Here is a 20,406-nt window from a genome sequence, read left to right as displayed (position 1 = left end):
ACAGTCCATATGTGTAGCAACACTCACAACCACATTAGGGAGGGAGTTCTGATATTTTGAGCCCACAACCTTAGGAATGGTGATGTTTCCAAATCAGAATAGTGAGTAGTTTGGAGGGGGTGGGGGGCACTTGCAAGCGGTGGTATTCCAATGTATCTGCTGGTCTTGCTCTTATGAATGCTGGTATTTGTGGATTTGGAAGGTTTTGTTGAAGAAACCTTGGTGAATTTTTGCAGTGCATCTTGTAGATAGTAAACATTGCTGCCACTGCATGCCAGTGGAGAAGGATGTGAATATTAAAAGGGTGCATGTGGTGCCAGTCAAGTGGGCTGCTTTGTCCTGGATGGTGTCAAGCTTCTTGAATGTTGTTGGAGCTGCATTTATTCAGGCAAATGGGGAGTATTCCATCACACTCCTGACTTGTGCCTTATAGATGGTGTACAGGCTTAGGTGTAGTTATGTTTGTATAGTTGTGTGTAGTTCAGTATGTAGTTAAGTTTACATGTAGTTGAGTGAGTTCTCTGAGTGTATATTTTTGGGTATGTATCTGTGTGTGTTTGTGTGGCTTGTTTCTTGTGTAGTTTTGTATACAGTTGTGTGTGTAGTTCTGTGTGTAGTTATGTTTGTGTATAGTTTTGTGTGAATCATTCTGTGTGTAGTTATATTTGTGTATATATCATCTGATCTGTTCCCAGTTTGATTGATGTTGTGGTTATAATGTCAAGCAACTGCATGTCACTAGAAAAAATTAGAGCAACTAAATTACATACTTTTGTACATATCACCATAATTTTAACTGAAACAAAAGACTGCCAAACTATACACCGCACCATTGTAGATCCTGGGCTATAAGTCACACCCTAGTAATTAATTTATGTAAGTGTAAACAAGTATTCTACTGGTTCTTCATTTATTATGGTACATTGTTTGGAAGTTTATTTCCTGTTTCGAAACACCCTAGTTATTTTCCTTTTTCTGGGGACTGATTGCAACAGAATAAACCCCACCTCCAGTACAAATGCATACATTCCTTTTAAATAAAGTAATACTTGTAGGTAACATCCCACAAAAAAGTGGAGTAATCCATTAAACAATCATACAGTTTCACAATGTAAAAAAGCATAAATGAAGACTTTCAATCAATGAAAACAGCTTGGTTGACATTGTTGAACAGCTAAGAGTGTCCTGGGTAGAACTAAATTGATAATTGAATCATGGCATGGATTCAATGCGCATAATACAAAGTACGCATCAGAAATAGGTGAAGCCACACAGGAATGGCTGCTTGAACTGTTGCCCCCTCCACGTCCATTTAAAAGGTGACAGCAAGCCCAACGAAGGCTACTGATTGACTTTTAAATTAGTTCTGTGTGTCTGTCTCTTGTCTGCTGCTTGTGCAAAGCCTCTACTTGAAGGCAAACCTATTCCAGTGAAACTAATGACTTCTGTTTTGGAAACTGTAATGAGTCCCCAATGCTGCTACAATGCGGGGTCAGGACTCCCAAGTGTTCCTGATACTGGAATGAGAGCCTGACCATAAAAACTAAATCAGGATGTTGGATAATGCTGCCCCATAAGGAGAAAGTGAGGATTGGAGGAAAGTCGAAGAATGTGGTGCTGGAAAAGCACAGCCGGTCAGGCAGCATCAAAGGAGCAGGAGAGTCGATTCTCCTGCTGCTTGGGTGCTGCTTGACTTGCTGTGCTTTTCCAGCATTACACTCTTCAACCATAAATCTGTGAGTCATTGTTTGCAGAATACATTAACAGTGAATGGGAACCCAGTTGTGGTTCCTTGGTTGTGGTGGTCAGATACAGATTCAAGAGGGCAAGCAGCAGCAGCAATCTGCTCAGTTCACTTGTACAGCTGCTATCAAAGGTATAAGAAGGAAAATACACTCATTACAGCGAGGAATGCGCTGTGATGTTCCAGTGGAGAATCAGTCCAGCACTGTACCCAATGGGCAATCGATATTACTCACACTGAACCTCAAGGGAAATCAATCCCTCCCACGCTGTGCCCAATCAAGAATCAATCCCTCCCACAGTGCACTCAATCAAGAATCAGTCCCTCCTAAACTATACCCAATAGGGAATCAGTCCATCCTGCACCTTAACCAATCGGAAATCAGGCCATTTCCACTATCCAATAGAGAGTACTCTCTTGGATTGTACCCAATGGCAGATCAGTCTCTCCCAAATTAATATTGAAGACATACTTCAGAATTTGCCACTCCTGTAACCAAGCTGTTCCAGTGCAGTTGCAACATTGGCAGCTACCTGACAATGTGGAAAATTGTCCAGGTGTGTCCAAAACGCAAGACAAATGCATCCACCTAATTACCCCATCAGCCTACTCTCAATCATTGTAATGGGATGGAAGGTTTCATCAACAGAACTATCAAACAGCAATAATTTGGTCAGTGATGCCCAGTTTGAGTTCTGCAGGGCTATTACAGCTTTAGTTCAAACATGGACAGAAGAACTGAATTGCAGAGGTGAGGTGAGGTGAGATTGATAGCCGTTGCCATCAAGGCAGGTGTAAGGTATTGCACCTGGAGAATTACTATCCTCATCAATTTAATAATCTTCCTGTCTTGGAATAATTGTTGTTCTTTGTGTAGTGTAAGGTATACAAATGTATTATACTATTCAATTAGTCTTAATAACATTGTCCTTTGTACTGGTCTTATTCCCTCTATATTCCTGATCATATTACCCGTGTATACAGGACACAAGAAGTGGAGGAATAATATCCTTATTGTGTAAAGTGTAAATATTAACATTAAAGTTTTAATTGAATTTGCCTTCTCCTACTCAGACTAACACAGTATTGTCTCATTGCAGTGAGTGGTCAGACGTAGCCATGGTGCTGATTCTGGGACGACGCATTAACAGGGATGATAACCATTTCCGTGACTCACCTCTCAGCAAACGCAAAGTCCTTGAAGTGGACCAGAAGCCGGTGGTGAATCAAGACATTTTTGATTTCTCCTCAGGCCCATCTCATGCTGAGAGCATCCTTGAATTGCTGAATGAGTTCAGGGCCAGTCGTCTCTTCACTGATGTGGTCATCTGTGTGGAGGGCCGTGAGTTTCCTTGCCACCGCGCCATCCTGTCTTCCTGCAGCAGCTACTTCAGGGCTATGTTCTGCAATGACCACCGTGAGAGCCGGGAGATGTTGGTGGAGATTAACGGCATCTTTGCTGATGCCATGGACCAGTTCCTGCAGTACGTCTACACGGGAAAGGTGAGGATCACCACGGACAACGTGCAATACCTGTTTGAGACCTCCAGCCTCTTCCAGATCAGCGCCATCCGCGATGCCTGCGCCAAGTTCCTGGAGGAGCAGCTTGACCCCTGCAATTGCCTGGGGATCCAGAAGTTTGCAGACACACACTCCTTGAAGGTGCTGCACTCCAAGTGTAGATGCTTCGGCTTGCAGACGTTCTCCGAGGTTGCCCTGCATGAGGAGTTCCTGGGACTGGAGAAGGATGAGCTCATCGACTATGTCTCCAGTGATGATCTGGTCGTCAGCAAGGAGGAGACGGTGTACGAGTCCGTGATACGTTGGGTATATCATGACATTGACCGCAGGAGGCCCATGTTGAAAGAGCTGCTGACTCATGTCAGGCTACCCCTACTGCACCCCAATTATTTTGTACAGACGGTGGAGGGGAACCAGCTAATCCAGAGCTCTCCTGAGTGTTACCAACTGCTGCATGAGGCTCGGAGGTACCACGTCCTTGGCAATGAAATGATGTCACCACGGACGAGGCCTCGTAGGTGAGTGGGGGAAGCAAAAGCCTTCTTTGAAAAGTCACTCTGTCCTGCATTTTGCTAAGCTGATCGGAGACCTAACCATGACAGAAATATTCAGATTGCCATTTGTGAGGTGAGGAATGACACCTGAACGTACTGGTGGCAGTGGATGGCAGGTGGCAGCACAGAGACCTATGTAGTTAGACCATGTCAGTCCTGGTTATGAATAATAACGTCCACACTAATCAGGCAACCCTTATTGGCTGGTTGCAATTTGGCAAAAGCCTCATAGGCCTTGGCTCAGAATTGGGCCAGGATTGTTTACAGGATCTCCGAATGGGAATGCCCACATCTTGAACCCTGACTCCTTCAGTCCACATAAGTCACATAAGTTTGACAGGACAGTACTGTCTCTCAAGGCGATAGTTAAAAAAATCACACAACACCAGATTATATTCCAACAGGTTTATTTGGAAGCACTAGCTTTCCAACAACTGTTCCTTCATCAAGTAGCTACCTGTTGGACTATAACCTGATGTTGCGTGATTTTCAGATTTGTCCACCTCAGTCCAACACTGGCTTCTCCATATCCTTTCAATGAAATGAGTAGCAAGTTTGGTCAATTTATTATCCCTGAAGGTCGATGAGCCTTCTGGTATAGAAAACTTCGACTTGTAGTTGAGATTATAACAAGGTTCGAGATCATGTTTCTCAGTTCTATCTGTTGCCATAGTAACTTTGCCAAAGGACATGACACCTGGCTCACTATTGGTTCCAAGATGCATCAAAAACCCTTAGATACAGGACAGCAGATGCACAGCCACATTTGACGAGTCAGTGTTTTATAGTATTTTGCTATCCAATGCCAATACCCACAATGCCTTTCTGTTTTCACCTCCCCTTACCCCACCAACCCCAGGTCCACAGGTTATTCCGAGGTAATTGTGGTGGTGGGAGGCTGTGAACGAGTGGGAGGCTTCAATCTCCCTTACACTGAATGCTATGACCCAATGACCGGAGAGTGGAAGTCGCTTGCCAAACTCCCAGAATTCACCAAATCTGAGTATGCTGTTTGTGCCCTGAGGAATGATATCCTTGTGTCAGGTAAGAGAACCCATGGACACAGAGATTAAGTGGGTTAGACACTGTCCTTTCACACGGTGGGACTGACTGGGACAGTGGGTCAGACATTGTCCTTTCACACTGTGGGACTGACTGGGACAGTGGGTCAGACACTGTCCTTTCACACTCTGGGACTGGCTGGGACAGTGGGTCAGACACTGTCCTTTCACACTCTGGGACTGGCTGGGACAGTGGGTCAGACACTGTCCTTTCACACTGTGGGACTGACTGGGACAGTGGGTCAGACACTGTCCTTTCACACTCTGGGACTGACTGGGACAGTGTGTCAGACACTGTCCTTTCACACTCTGGGACACCCACTGTCCTTTCACACTCTGGGACTGACTGGGACAGTGGGTCAGACATTGTCCTTTCACACTATGGGACTGACTGGGACAGTGGGTCAGACACTGTCCTTTCACACTCTGGGACTGACTGGGACAGTGGGTCAGATACTGTCCTTTCACAATCTGGGACTGACTGGGACAGTGGGTCAGACACTGTCCTTTCACACTCTGGGACTGGCTGGGACAGTGGGTCAGACACTGTCCTTTCACACTGTGGGACTGACTGGGACAGTGGGTCAGACACTGTCCTTTCACACTCCGGGACTGGCTGGGACAGTGGGTCAGACACTGTCCTTTCACACTCTGGGACTTGCTGGGACAGTGGGTCAGACACTGTCCTTTCACACTCTGGGACTGACTGGGACAGTGTGTCAGACACTGTCCTTTCACACTCTGGGACTGGCTGGGACAGTGGGTCAGACACTGTCCTTTCACACTGTGGGACTGACTGGGACAGTGAGTCAGTCACTGTCCTTTCACACTCTGGGACTGGCTGGGACAGTGGGTCAGACACTGTCCTTTCACACTGTGGGACTGACTGGGACAGTGAGTCAGTCACTGTCCTTTCACACTCTGGGACTGACTGGGACAGTGGGTCAGACACTGTCCTTTCACACTCTGGGACTGGCTGGGACAGTGGGTCAGACACTGTCCTTTCACACTGTGGGACTGACTGGGACAGTGGGTCAGACACTGTCCTTTCACTCTCTGGGACTGGCTGGGACTGTGGGTCAGACACTGTCCTTTCACACTCTGGGACTGGCTGGGACAGTGGGTCAGACACTGTCCTTTCACACTCTGGGACTGGCTGGGACAGTGAGTCAGTCACTGTCCTTTCACACTCTGGGACTGACTGGGACAGTGGGTCAGACACTGTCCTTTCACACTCTGGGACTGGCTGGGACAGTGGGTCAGACACTGTCCTTTCACACTGTGGGACTGACTGGGACAGTGAGTCAGTCACTGTCCTTTCACACTCTGGGACTGGCTGGGACAGTGGGTCAGACACTGTCCTTTCACACTGTGGGACTGACTGGGACAGTGAGTCAGTCACTGTCCTTTCACACTCTGGGACTGACTGGGACAGTGGGTCAGACACTGTCCTTTCACACTCTGGGACTGGCTGGGACAGTGGGTCAGACACTGTCCTTTCACACTCTGGGACTGGCTGGGACAGTGGGTCAGACACTGTCCTTTCACACTCTGGGACTGGCTGGGACAGTGGGTCAGACACTGTCCTTTCACACTCTGGGACTGACTGGGACAGTGGAACAAACACTGTCCTCTCACACTCTGGACTGACTGGGACAGTGGAACAAACACTGTCCTCTCACACTCTGGGACTGGCTTGGTCAGTAGTAAATAGTGTTTTGAGTTTTGATCTTATGTTTATACCATAACGGAACTTGTGGAGCACATTTTGAGTTTAAATCTCTGTTATCATTAAATAGCTGTTGTCTCCAGCCTCTGTCACCAAAGTCTTGCGTAATCTGATTTTGAATGAATCCACTAATCTGGCAATAATGCCACAAACAGCCATTTCCAAACTTTCAAACCACCTCCAAAAGAAAAGTTCAAATGAAAGATGCGCTAGGTTTGCTGGATGCCTAGCGGGCATATGAGGAAGTATCATAAGAACGGAACTAGGCCATTCAGTCCGTCATGTCAGTTCCAGCATGCACTTAGCGTCTGGCTGATCTGCATCTCAACTCCATTGTCTCCTGCTGCCTCCTTTCACTTCATTCCCACATCCAACAAATATCTATTGATCTCAGCCTGGAAGTTGCAATTTCACAGCACCCAAGACTCTTTGGTTAGGAAGTTCCAGATTCTGATTACCTTCTAAGTGAGAAAATGCTTCTTTATTTCTCTAAATGACCCAGCTCAAATTTCAAACTTATCGTATTCAGTGATGATAACATGCATTACTTTTCTTGAAAAAAGTCACCTAATATTGCGGGGCATCTTATCATCCAAGGGTTATTCCCAAAACATTTCCTTTCAAAATCCCATTGCCTCTTATGATCCAGAAAATATGGTATTTCTTCATGTTGCAATCAGACTAAATAGCTTCTCTGTATCTAGCCTTTATAATCACAAGCAAACTTGAATTACTGCCAGGTGGCAGTTATGAGATCACAATTGATCAATGATCCTGGAGTTCAAATTTTGGAGGAAGTCTTTTTGGTGGTTGTCAACAATTAGAAAATCTCAGTCTATTTTGCATAACAGTTTTTGAGAACTGTGAAATTATAAACTGTTGAATTTGCCTTGGGGCCTCTTCTGGGATTGACAAAGGACATAAGCAGTTCACCCTACTGATCGCTTCCCAGTCATTGTTTTTATTTTTGTCCAGTTTAAGTGACCTTTTCCTCCTTCCTGTTTTCAGACCAACAGCAAATTGCATTTCATGTAGTGCTTTTCACGTGGTTTAAACAACCCAAGGTGCATCACAACTGTGTTATTTCAAAATTAATCTGCTGCTGAAGGACACAAGGAAATATTAGACTAGGTGACCATAGTGGTCAAAGAGCTAGGTTTTGAGCAGTGTTTTGAAGGTGGAAAAAAAAGATAGAGAGTCTGAGAGTTGTGGGGAAGGAATTCCACAGCTTAGGCCAGTGGGAGCTGAAGGCACAGGCAGACATGGTAGATGATGGTTTCAAAAAAAAGATTTACAGTACTAGGGTATTAGGGAGACTAGAAGGTTTTAGTTATAACGAGAGGCTGGGAGTTTTTTTTTAACTTAGAGCGTAAGAAGCTGACCTTGAAGACGTTCATAAAATCATGAGGGGCAGAGATAAGAGGAATAGTCAAGATTGTTTCCCCAGGGTAGGGAAGTCCAAAACTAGAGGGTATAGGATTAAAGTGAGAGGGGTATATTTAAAAGAGATCTGAGGGGCAACCTTTTCACACAGAGGGTGGTGCGTGTATGGAGCAAGCTGCTAGAGGAAGCGGTAGGGGTGAGTATATTCAAACATTTAAAATACATTTTCACAGGTACGTGGATAGGAAAGGTTTACAGGGATGTGGGCCAAACACAGGCAAATGGAATTAGTCCAGTTAAGGAAACCTGGTCAACATGGGTGAGTTGGGCTGAAGGACCTGTTTCCGTGTTGCATGACTCTGTATCTGGATCTGAACGTCAGAGAGCGTTGGGGCTGTAGGCAATGGCCAGGCAATGAGGGGTTTGAAAATAAGGATAAAACTTTTTTTGGGAGGGGTGGCATGTAGAGGATCCCAACAGGATCTGCCTCCATCTTATGTAAGACTGTAAGACTCAAATGGCCTGTTTCTACTCCTAAGTGAAATATGACGCAACACCAAGTTATAGTCCTGTGGAAGCAGGATCATTACCAGAATCAGTCTGACCCAAGATTGAGATACAGACAGAGTCTAACCTCACACCTTTAATGCATCGTCTGAGCTGAGATGTCACTTTTTTAACAAAACATTAAGTTATCTTGAGAATGTGACTTAAAAGAAGCTCTGGGATTTGGATATTAATGAACCAAAACCTACAACCCGTTCTGAAAGATGAAAGACTTAACAGCAATCTAGGTTTGTTAATATTATCATTTCAGTGGCATGACACTATGATCTTTTGCTATAAAGTCTGTGTCATATGATCCTGCCTAACTAGCTACCTGATGAAGGAACAGTGCTCCAAAAGCTAATACTTCCAGATAAACCTATTGGACTATAACCTCGTGTTGTGTGATTTTTAACTTTGTCGACCCCAGTTCAACACCAGCACCTCCACATCATACTCCTAAGCGCACATTCTTCTGTTCTGATTTTCAAATCAAAGCTTTATTTAATCAGGAGCCAATGTAGGTCTCTCACCACAACAGCAATGGCGAACAAGGGAACAGGCAACAGAAATTTGGATGCTCATACCCAAATGGAGGATGGATGGTCAGTCAGCACATTGAAATAGTCATGCCCCAAGGCAACAAAAGTATGGATGAGGGCATCTGCTGTCACTGATGAACTGAGGGCTGGGTGGAATCGTTTGAAGCTGTGAAGATAGAAATAAAATGGATATGTAGTTTGAAGCTCATCTTGGGGTCAAATTAGACACTGAGTTTGCAAACAGTCTAGTTCAGCCTGAGACAGTTGCCAGGGAGAGGGGTGAGATCAGCAGCTAGGAAACAGAGTTTGTGGCAATGGCTTTGGACTTTACGATATTTGTTGGTGGAAATCTGCTGATCCAGCACTGGATGTCAAAAGATGCAACACAATAAGACAGAGACAATGGATGGGTTCAGAGAGGTGTTAGTGAGATACGGCGGATGGCTACCATTATGTGTGTGTGTGGAGCCTGAAGTGTTTTTGGATGCTGTCACCAACGGGGAGCTGCGATAGGGTGAGGGCTAGCATATTTAGCGTAATAAATAAGAGGCGGATAGGAGACATCCTAAGGAAACACCAGAGGTCATGATGCAAAGGAAACTATTGCAGATGATCTTCTGACTACAGCTAAATAGATAAAAATGGAACGGGTAACAGCATTCCCACTCAGTTAGATGAGAAGAGGAGTGGCATTTGAGGAGGATGGTATGGTCAACAGTGCAAAAAAACTGCAGACAAGTGAGGAAGGATGGGGTGGGATTGATTACCATGGTTGCAGTCACATTGGATGTCCCTTGTCAATTTATTGAGAGCAACTTCACTGCTATGGCAAGGCAGAAGTGCTGCACAGTGGGCATACCCCTGCCTAATGTCCAGTCCCTATGAATTAAGCCTAATTGCCTTTATCTGAGGCACGATCCACCTCTCAAGCTGAGAAGCTGCCAGCAGCATTGGGCTCAGATCCATTCATAGTCTTTGGGTGGCCACTTAAAAGGCTGAATTGGCAGAGGCATAGGAAGGTCAACCTTGGGTTTTCCTGCTTGGAACCTCATTCTGGTGGAAGTGGGAAGGTGATGTGGGTTTGTTTATACCATCACTCCAGCTACTTAATGGTTCTTGCTGCCTCCAGTGATGGATTGCACTAGATTCTGCTCCACATTCAAGTCAAACCAAGGCCTGGGACAAACAGTCTGAAGATTTTCTGTGGATTGCAGAAGGGTTCTAAAACTTTTTTCTTGGTTTGCTGGCGTTTGGTGGTGGCCTTTCTCAAGAAGTCTGTACATCTTACTGGCAATACAGCTCAAAAATGCAATCCACTTTAAATCTCCTCGACTTGCAACTGGACAGAATCCTTGAATTGTTTCTTAGCAGCTTCTTCACCTTTTCCATGGGTAATGAACAGCAATCCAGATTTCAACTGAATGTACATGTTAAAAATCGGGCAAAGGCCTGTCATTAATTTCAGGTCTGTGGTCTTAGACATAGAATACAGGCCCGAAAACAAATTAAAAGCAGTACACGTTCCATGAACAGATGAACCTCAAGTCTGGTGTTTAGCTTCTCTCTTTGTGTTGAACAGGTGGCAGAATCAACAGCCGTGATGTGTGGATGTACAACTCCCAGCTGAACATCTGGATGCGAGTGGCCTGTTTAAACAAAGGCAGATGGCGCCACAAGATGGCTGTCCTTCTTGGCAAGGTAACAGGAAACGTAAAATTAACCTGAAGTTCAGACTTTGACAAAGCTAAATACCAAATTAAAAAGGATAAAAGCTTTTCAAACCTGCTGAGTATCTTGATGAAAAGCAATTGAAGAGTTAATTCAAAAGATGTGCTGATTCAAATAAATTAATGTTGTGGTGGACGATTGAACTTGCTTCTTTTAAAAACAACTCTGAAGTAGTTCCTTTGATGACCTAGCAAAGAGTGCACTGACTAGTGCAGAATACAGCAACTGATTCCACTGTTGGGTTTCAGTTTGTGCCTTGTCCCCTCACTATTGTTGTAACCTCCAACAGTGTAACGATCCTCGTTTCCTCCAAGCTTGCTATTTCTCCAGCTCTGGCCTCTTATAGGGCCCCGCTTCTCCAAATATGGGATGGCCATCAGTCGGAGAAAGTGAGGACTGCAGATGCTGGAGATCAGAGTCAAAATGTGTGGTGCTGGAAAAGCACAGCCAGTCAGGCAGCATCCGAGGAGCAGGAGAGTCTACGTTTCGAGCATAAACTCTTCATTAGGAATGTGGGGTTGGGCGGGGCGGGGGGGAGGAGTTGGGGGGAAGGGATCTGAAACATATATGGGGAAGTGGGGCTGGGGGGAAGGTAGCTGGGAATGCGATAGGTAGATGATGGTTGGGGTGATGGTGATAGCTCAAAGCAAAGGGTGGAGCGAATAGGTGGAAGGAGAATGTACAGGTAGGACAGTTCAAGAGGGCAGTGCCGAGTGGAGGGTAGGATCTGGGATAAGGTTAGGGGAGGGAAATGAGGAAATTGGTGATATCAACATTGATCGCATTTGGTTGGAGGAGTCCCAAGGCATAAGATGAGGTGTTCTTCCTCTAGGTGTCGTGTGGTTAGGATTTGGCAGTGGACAAGGCCCAAGACCTGCATGTCCTTTGTGAAGTGGGAGGGGGAGTTCAAGTGGTCGGCCACAGGGTGGTAGGGTTGTTTGGTGTGTATGTCCCAGAGATGTCCCTGAAACGTTCTGCAAGTAGATGTCCTGTCTCCCCAATGTAGAGGAGACCACATTGAGAGCCCTCCCCTTCTGCATTCCCTCACCAAATGCTTCCACTTCCGTTTCATTCCATAAAGCTCACTTTTTGGCCAAGTGTTTGTGTATCACTCCAAATTCCAGCCCAAGATTGATGACACATTCCTCCTAGATCATCTCAACACCTTCTAGAGTCACTTTGAGAAGAATTCGGCGGAGAGGTAACATCTATTCTGACAAATGCTGATGAACGTATCCCAACAGTCTCTGCATCAGAGGTCAGATCAGTTTTCCTTCATGTGAATCCAAGGAAAGCGATGGGACCAGACAGAATACCAGGCCGTGCACTCAGAGCATGCGTGGATCAACTGGCAAAAGTCTTCTCAGACATCATCAACCTCTCCTGCAGCAGGCCACTGTGCCTGCATGTTTCAAGAGGGCCAACATCATCCCTGTGCCTAAGAAGGCTCATGCAGCATGTCTCAATGACCACTGCCCTGTGGCCCTAATTTCGGTGGTCGTGAAGTGTTTTGAAAGGCTGGTCATGGCATTAGTCAACTCCAGCCTTCCCACTACTCTTGACCCAATCCAATTTGCCTCTGGGACCAACAGATCCATGTCAGATGCCATATCACTTGCCCTTCGCTCCTCCCTAGAACACCTTGACACCAAGAACAGCTACGTAAGAATCCTACTCATTGACTACAGCCTTCAACACTATTATCCCCTTGAGACTGATTACTAAACTTAGTGATCTTGGACTAAGCCCTACTCTCTGCAACTGGACCCACAGACCACAATCAGTGAAGAATGGGGACAATATGCCATCCTCACTAACACTCAAAACTGGAGCCCCCCCCCAAAGGTGTGCGCTCAGCCCCCTACTGTACTCACTGTACGCCCATGACCACGTCGCCAAATATCAGACTAATGCCATTTACAAGTCCGCTGATGACACCACCATAGTCGGTCAAATCTCAGGTGGCAATGAAACAGACTACAGACAGGTGGTGGTCGACCTGGAAAAATAGTGCACTAAGAACAACCTAGCTCTCAATGCAGCAAAAGCAAAGAACTCCCCAACACATTAACAGCACAGAGGTAGAACGAGTGGAGAGTGTCAAGCCCCTGGAAGTGGTCATCCACAACAAGCTTTCTTGGACTCATTGTGTGGACAAACTGGTTGCAAAGGCCCAACAACGTCTCTTCTTCCTCAGGCAGCTGAGAAAATTTGGCAAGAAGAATACCCTTGCCACTTTTATAGGTGCGCCATCGAGAGCTTTCTATCTGGATGTATCACTACCTGGTATGACAACTGTACCATTCAAGATCGGAGACGGTTATAGAGGGTGGTGAACTCGGCGTGGACAATCACAAAGGCCAACCTCCCATCTGTAGAATCAATCTTCCAGGCCTGCTGAGTAGGAAAGGCTTCCAGCATTCTCCAAGATCCATCCCACCCTGGCAATGTTTTTCTACAACCTCTACCATCGGGGAGAAGGTACAGAAGCCTGAACACATGCATCAGCCGGTTTCGAAAGAGTTCCTACCCTCCTGTTGTTAGAATACTGAATGGACTCACAAACTCTTAACATTCATCTGTGCCTGTGTTTTTGTTTTTGCCACTGTTTATGTATTATTTACTTATCTATGCTACTTAACTCTGTGATCTGCCTGTAATGCTCACAAGACAAAGCTTTTCACTGTGCCTCAGTACACATAACAATAAATTAAAAGGAATGGAAAGGCAGTGGTATGCTGGTAATGTCACTGAGCTAATAATTTAGAATATCTGGTTAAAGTCCCACGGCCAGAGGTTTGAATCCTACCAGGGCAGGTGGTGAAATTTGAGTTCAATAAAAATCTGAAATAAAATCTATCTACTGTCCATTGTATTTAAAAAAATCTAGTTCACTAATCCCCATTAGATAAGAAAATCTTGCCTGGTCTGACCTACATGACCCACAACAATGTGCTTAACTCTTAAATGCTCTTTAGCTAATTAGAGGTGTAGCCAGTGACACCCACATTTGTGAATGAGTTTAAACAAGAATTTGGAAGACTGGATATGGGACCATTCTAGAACTGTCTGGTACTTTTGTGACTGTGGCGGTAAATTTGAAAGGTGTATGATGTGCTAGTTGATAGTCTATCCGCAGGAAATGAATTGGATTGAATTGAATTGAATCTATTGTCACATGTACCGAGGCACAGTGAAAAGCTTTGTCTTGCGAGCAATACAGGCAGATCACAGAGTTAAGGAGCATCGATAGTAAATAATAGGTAAACAGCGGCAAAAACAAAAGTACAGGTGAATGCTGAGAGTTTGTGGGTCCATTCAGTATTCTAACAACAGTAGGGTAGAAACTGTTGCGAAACTGGCTGGTGTGTGTATTTAGGCTTCTGTACCTTCCCCCTGATGTCGAGGTTGTAGAAAAACATTGCCAGGGTGGGATGGATCTTTGAGAATGCTGGAGGCCTTTCCTTGACAGCGGGCCTGGTAGATGGATTCTACAGATGGCTTTTGTGATCGCCTGGCCCAAGTTCACCACTCTCTGTAACTGTCTCCGAACTTGAAAGGCACAGTTGCCATACCAGGTAGTGATACATCCAGACAGCATGCTCTCGATAGTGCACCTATAAAAGTTGGCAAGGAGAACATGTCAGGGAATGATTCCCATGGCATTCCCTATCTAGGTATTGATTAGGAAGCACAGAATGAACCAACTACAGGCAACTCTTTGGAATCCTCACTAGTGTCATGGGGGCTGTTAACTGAGAAAAGAGTGTGGAATTTCTGTACCTTCCTTCTTGACTGCAGGACACTCCAAAGCCTCTAAGAGACGGAGATTCTTTTCAAGTGTCATTCGTGTTGCAAGAAATGTGACAAGCAGAGAACAGCGAGGTGACAGTTTCCATGTTGTGTGACTGTCTGACCAGGTCATCTTGTTTTCATGATGTTGCTTGATGGAGAAATATTGGCCAGGGCACTGACAGTGACTCCATGTTCTTCAGTAAAACAGTGCTGTGGGATCCTTCTATGTATATCTGACATGGCAGACCAGAGCTCGGTTATAATCTAGTAACTCATGGCCTGGCATCAGAAAAATAATAAACATTGCTCTTTGGATAAAGGGCAGCGTGAAGATTGTGGTTAGGAATTGCAATTGAAGCAGACTGGAGTTCAAATCTCACCATGCAGATTAAGTATAAATCCAGTAAGGAGAAAGTGAGGACTGCAGAAGCTGGAGATCAGAGTCAAGAATGTAGTGCTAAAAAAGCACAGCAGGTCAGGCAGCATCCAAGGAGCAGGAGAATGGATGTTTTGGGCATAAGCCCTTCATTTGAAATTCCTGATTAAGGGCTTACGGCTGAAACGTTGATTCTCCTGCTCCTCGGATGCTGCCTGACCTGCTGCACTTTTCCAGCACCACATCTTGGCTGTAAATCCAGTATTCCATGGTCTGGCAGCAGGAAAGCTGCTATTTTAACATTAAAACTGAACTCGTTCACGAATGTCTTCCAATGAAGTGATCTTTCCTCCATTACCTGGTATGGCCTGTATGGAACTTCACTCCTGCACTGTCTGGTTGACTCTCAGGGTGGCCAGTCTGGACACTCAATTGTAGCACAGTTGCTTCAAGGAGGGTCAGCATCACCATTGGCCTAGGTGTGTCACCTGCTGTTCACCGACCACTTTAACAGGGGCAGCTTGTGCTGCTGGTAAAACCAATCTCCTGCCTTCAGCTCCAGCTCCTGTTGATTTAATTTGCTTTGTTATTGTCACATGTACCAAAATACAGAGAAAAGTATTATTTTTCTTGTTAACCTGGTGAATCATACTTTACATAAGTACATCAGCGTATGTCCTGCTCTCCCGAGGCAGTGGGAAGTGTAGACAAAGTCAATGGAAGGAATGCTTGCTTTCGTGATGGACTCGGCTGCATTCTCAACGCTCTCTAATTTGTGATTCTTGTTGGGACAATAACATCGGTGTGGGGAGCGAGCAGACATCAAATGGTTAAAACTTGCTGTTGTGAAACCGGACGCTGAAGCCAGCCATAAAACAAGCAGCCCTTCCTTCTCTACTTCTCCTACTCGTTCGGTTAATCTGCTTCCCTGTGTTGGGCCCAGTTCAAAAGGCAGCAGCAAAGGTTCAGGTTGACGTGAGCAGGCCAGTGCAGGTACAGTAAGTGAAGAGGTGGGAAGTAATTAAAGTCTAACAGGTAAACCTCAACGCCTAGCAACATGTACACCAAAGCCTCCCTGATAGGATACTGCATTATCCAATCACAGATAGCTTTATCACCTGGACTACTCTGGGTCCTTTTGGTGAGATAAGTTGTGTAAGCCTGAAATTCTAATTGGTTCAAACTGGTTTCAGTGGCTTAAATAATTGTATGTATTCCAAGAAAGCATGCCTACCTTGTTCTGTATTGTCTGTTTGTCTGATTGTCTCCAGACCCTCCCCGCACTGTGTTGACATTACATTGTCTTTAGTGACATCTCTCATACATTCTGTTGATCCTGTCTTTGTACTGCAGCCTCAGGTATTTCCTACTTGCTGACGTAGAGGGAGTGTTTAATGGATAAGGAAGTGTAGGAGACATTTCACCTTGTATTGAACCGCTGCTGTATTTAAAATATAAACAGAAAATGCTGGAGAAACTCAGCAAGTCCAACAGCATTCACGGAGAGAGAGAAAGGGTCAACATTTTGTGTCCTCTTTTTCAGAACTGCTGTACCTGATCTGGGAAGGGAATGTTAGATGGTTCGAGTGTAAGGGTCATCCACATTCTTTACCTTGAAGTTTAGAAAAAAAATTAAAATAAGTGTTTTGTTCCTATTGTGTTTTTTTCTTTTGAAAGCTTTCCATAAATGGTAGCATAAAAATGTGGCCCAAAGGATCCATTCAGCTTGTCAGTTTGAGATATCTGCTGATATCTTGCTTTCTGTCCTATCCCCCACATCTCCTTTGGGATAAAAATAAACAGAAATCATTGGGATTTAGCCATAATTAGTGTAGTTGTATTTTCTTTTTAATTTAAATGATAGGACATTTGACACTTCAGTGATGTAGTCATTTGATGATGCAGCACATGTGGCTTCTATGTGTGTTGCTGTGGTAACCCACCCGCAACCCTCGATATTTAGACAGTGCGAGGCACCTCACCTGTGCTTTGGTTTAACTTGGAGGAAAGAGGATACGCTGACATCTGTTCCCATCATCAGATTGCTTTGTGCCTGCTCCCAGAGGGTTAGCATACCAGTCAGCAGATTAAACTGTAACAAGATGTCAACTGCGTCTGTCAATTGTGCCATGACAGTCCAGGAGCAAAAGTGCAAAGAACACAATTGAAAACTCTTTCATGTTTACAGGACGTGACAGCCTTCCTTAGCTGTATCAACATAGAAGCCCCTGATCAGTAGTGAAACAAGTCACACTCTCTCTCCAACACTAAGGGAGTACAATCCCAACACTAAGGGAACATAAGCCCCCTCCCCAACATTAAGGGAACACAGACTCCCTCCCCAAATTTGAGGGAACACAAGCCCCTCCCCAACATTAAGGGAACACAAGCCCCTCCCCAACATTAAGGGAACACAACCCCCTTCCCAACATTGAGGTAACACAAGCCCCTCCCCAACAGTAAGATAACACAAGCTCCTCCCCAACACTAAGGAAACATAAGCCACTCTGCAACAGTAAGTAAACACAAGCCCACTCCCCATTACTAAGGGAACATAAGCCCCCTCCCTGACTGCACCTGTCCATGAGCCCCAACCCCACAGAAGCAGCCTACAAATCTCTTTCCCACTTGCACTCGAACATTATCAGCAATACAGAACCACAAGCTCCTTCTGTCAGTTTGACAATAGTTAGTGCCTGGCTATTGTGTTAAAAAAATCTCCTCACTATTTGACTGCAGCCAGCAGCAGGTGTAGTTTGTTTGCTAAGAGCTGTAGGGTTATAATCTAAAATTCCTGATAATTACATGAAATAGGAGTTGGGGTAAAGAACCAACAGCTGTGTGCGTTTTTTTTAGGGACCCTGGTGAAAGCTCCTTTGAAATGTTTCCTGTTTCCTTGAGCATGTTTCTGTACTGTGCCCTACTCCAGGTGTATGCAGTGGGAGGTTACGATGGTCAGAATCGGTTGAGCAGCGTGGAGTGTTACGACTCTTTCTCAAACCGCTGGGTCGAGATTGCGTCCCTCAAAGAGGCAGTCAGCTCACCAGCTGTCGTCAGCTGTGTCAGTAAGCTGTTTGTGATTGGAGGAGGCCCTGATGACAATACGTGCTCTGATAAGGTATCTGGCAAATGGGGCAGGAATCACTGTTTATAGAGTTATGCAGATGCCAATTAGGCATTCAGTGTTCAATGTATCACCATTTATGGAATAGTTTGTTTTAATTTGCACATTCAAGTCTAGACTCACACATGCCCTCATTCAGGAATCAAAAACTTACAACCGTGCATTACCCATGGCTAACGCACCTAAGCTACACATCCCTGAACACTATAGACAATTTAGCATGGCCAATCCACATAATCTACATATCTTTGGACTGTGGGAAGAAACCAGAGCACTCAGTGGAAACCCACGCAGACATGGGGAGAATGTGCAAACTTCACACAAATAGTCACCCAAAGTTGGAATTGGACGCAGGTCCCTGGCACTGTAAGGCAGCAGTGCTAACCACTGAGCCACTGTGCTGCCCAGCCGACAACAATCACACACAAATGTAAATACTTACACACACATGCAAAGATGCACAGTTCACATGCTCATTCATTTATGCTTCCCTACACACTCATGTTCATGCACGCACATACTCTCACACAGGAGAGATAGTGATCAGACAGTGTCGGTTTGGCTGAGTTCTCCCCTCTCATTTGCCAAAGACTAAGCAAATCATAATACGATCAGCTGAGAGACTGGAGATCATCTCTTTGTTTTTCCTGTTATTTGAATGTTTGGATTGGTACCGTTTTCTCTTGCACTCTCCCTTCAGCAGCCTGTCTTAGTCACTGGAGCTGCCTTTCCAGGTTGGTGCTATTGTTTCCGAGCCTGAGACGCTCACTGTACTGACCAGCAAATCACTGGACACCCCCTTTAGCTTTGCATCTATGAATGGAGAGAAAACCATCAGCTCTGGTAATTACCAGCAGTTACAGAGCTACAAATGAATGCTGTGATATACTATGACCAGATAGCATACTGGTAATTCAAAGGTGTAGTTTGATCTAATGACATAAGTTCAAATCCAACAAATAGTAGATTAGATTAGATTACTTACAGTGTGGAAACAGGCCCTTCAGCCCAACAACTCCACACCGACCCACTGAGGCGCAACCCATCCATACCCCTACATTTACCCCTTCACCTAACACTATGGGCAATTTAGCATGGCCAATTCACCTGACCTGCATATCTTTGGACTGTGGGAGGAAACCGGAGCACCCAGAGGAAACCCACGCAGACACGGGGAGAACCTGCAAACTCCACACAGTCAGTCGCCTGAGTCGAAATTGAACCTGGGTCTCTGGCGCTGTGAGGCAGCAGTGCTAATGACTGTACCACAGTTCCGCCCACGGGGTAGTTGGGGTATAAGTTCTGTTAATTAAATAAATCTGGAATAAGAGCTGTATTATGAATTGCCCAAATTGACATAAAGATCCTGATGTCTCACGACCATCCTTGAGAGAAGGAAACCTGCTGTCCTAGCTACATTGGCCTCCATGTAACTCCAGACCCACAGTAATAGGTTCACATTTTGCCTGTCCCAACAAGCAACCTAACAACCGCCTTCTTCAGGACCTTTAGAAATGGGCAGCAATTAATTTTTTAAAATGTGAGAAATGAACATTGTGGTCCTGAGTTATAAGGATCAAGAACAGCCCTGGTTTCATCTGCATAGGCTATTGTAAGTCAGTCTTAGAATGGCTGGCTACAATGTGGTCACAATGGGTTGTCCTTAATGCCCTTAGACTAGCACTAGACAATCAGTCAGGCTTCCTATCCAGATCACTATTCTGTGCAAAGGGCACCTATTTCAATTCGAAATTGTACTCATATGTTTATTACATTGCATGTTTGTTTTCATGTACACTTGGCCTGAACACACTTTGTTACTACACCTGTAAATGATGTCATAACTGTTACTGTACTTTATGTAAATATTTATTTTTGTTCCATGCACATGTTTATTTGCTTTTGTTGCAGTCGATTGATATGTATTTCGATGCTTGTTATTGTGAGTGTGTGGGTATTGACTTCCCCGTTGCTCCCTGATAGGTTCAATGTTATGACCCAGCCACTAATGTTTGGTTGTTGCGAGCACCCATTCCTGTTGCTAAACGATGCATCACCGCAGTGTCCCTGACCAACCTTATATACGTGGCCGGGGGCCTGACCAAGTCCATCTTCTGCTACGATCCAGTGGAGGACTATTGGATGCATGTGGTGAACACCTTCAGCAGACAGGTAACTGTGAACTTCTCAGTAACTCCATTGTGAAAGTATCCACCACCATTAGCCTCACTGTCTCACAATCTCACTGTCCAAGAAATAATCAGGAATTGAAATGTACAGCTGCTCCATACAGGGTGGAGTGG

At 45.1% G+C, this 20,406-nt stretch overlaps 1 protein-coding gene across 1 annotated transcript in view; it reads left to right on the top strand.

Moving 5' to 3' along the window:
- klhl24a (kelch-like family member 24a) overlaps positions 1–20,406 on the top strand; it is a 32,220-nt gene that overhangs the window by 2,003 nt on the left and 9,811 nt on the right. The window contains exons 2-6 of the mRNA XM_072572977.1: positions 2,845–3,783; positions 4,679–4,863; positions 10,660–10,778; positions 17,909–18,097; positions 20,087–20,275. Coding sequence (XP_072429078.1) covers positions 2,864–3,783; positions 4,679–4,863; positions 10,660–10,778; positions 17,909–18,097; positions 20,087–20,275 — 1,602 coding nt within the window. The 5' untranslated portion in view covers positions 2,845–2,863. The remainder of the gene's footprint in view (positions 1–2,844; positions 3,784–4,678; positions 4,864–10,659; positions 10,779–17,908; positions 18,098–20,086; positions 20,276–20,406) is intronic.

Source organism: Chiloscyllium punctatum, chromosome 6 (genome assembly GCF_047496795.1).
Source record: "Chiloscyllium punctatum isolate Juve2018m chromosome 6, sChiPun1.3, whole genome shotgun sequence".
NCBI lineage: Eukaryota > Metazoa > Chordata > Chondrichthyes > Orectolobiformes > Hemiscylliidae > Chiloscyllium > Chiloscyllium punctatum.
The sequence above is the reverse complement of the archived record's forward strand: the minus strand, read 5'-3'. Positions and strand labels throughout refer to the sequence as shown.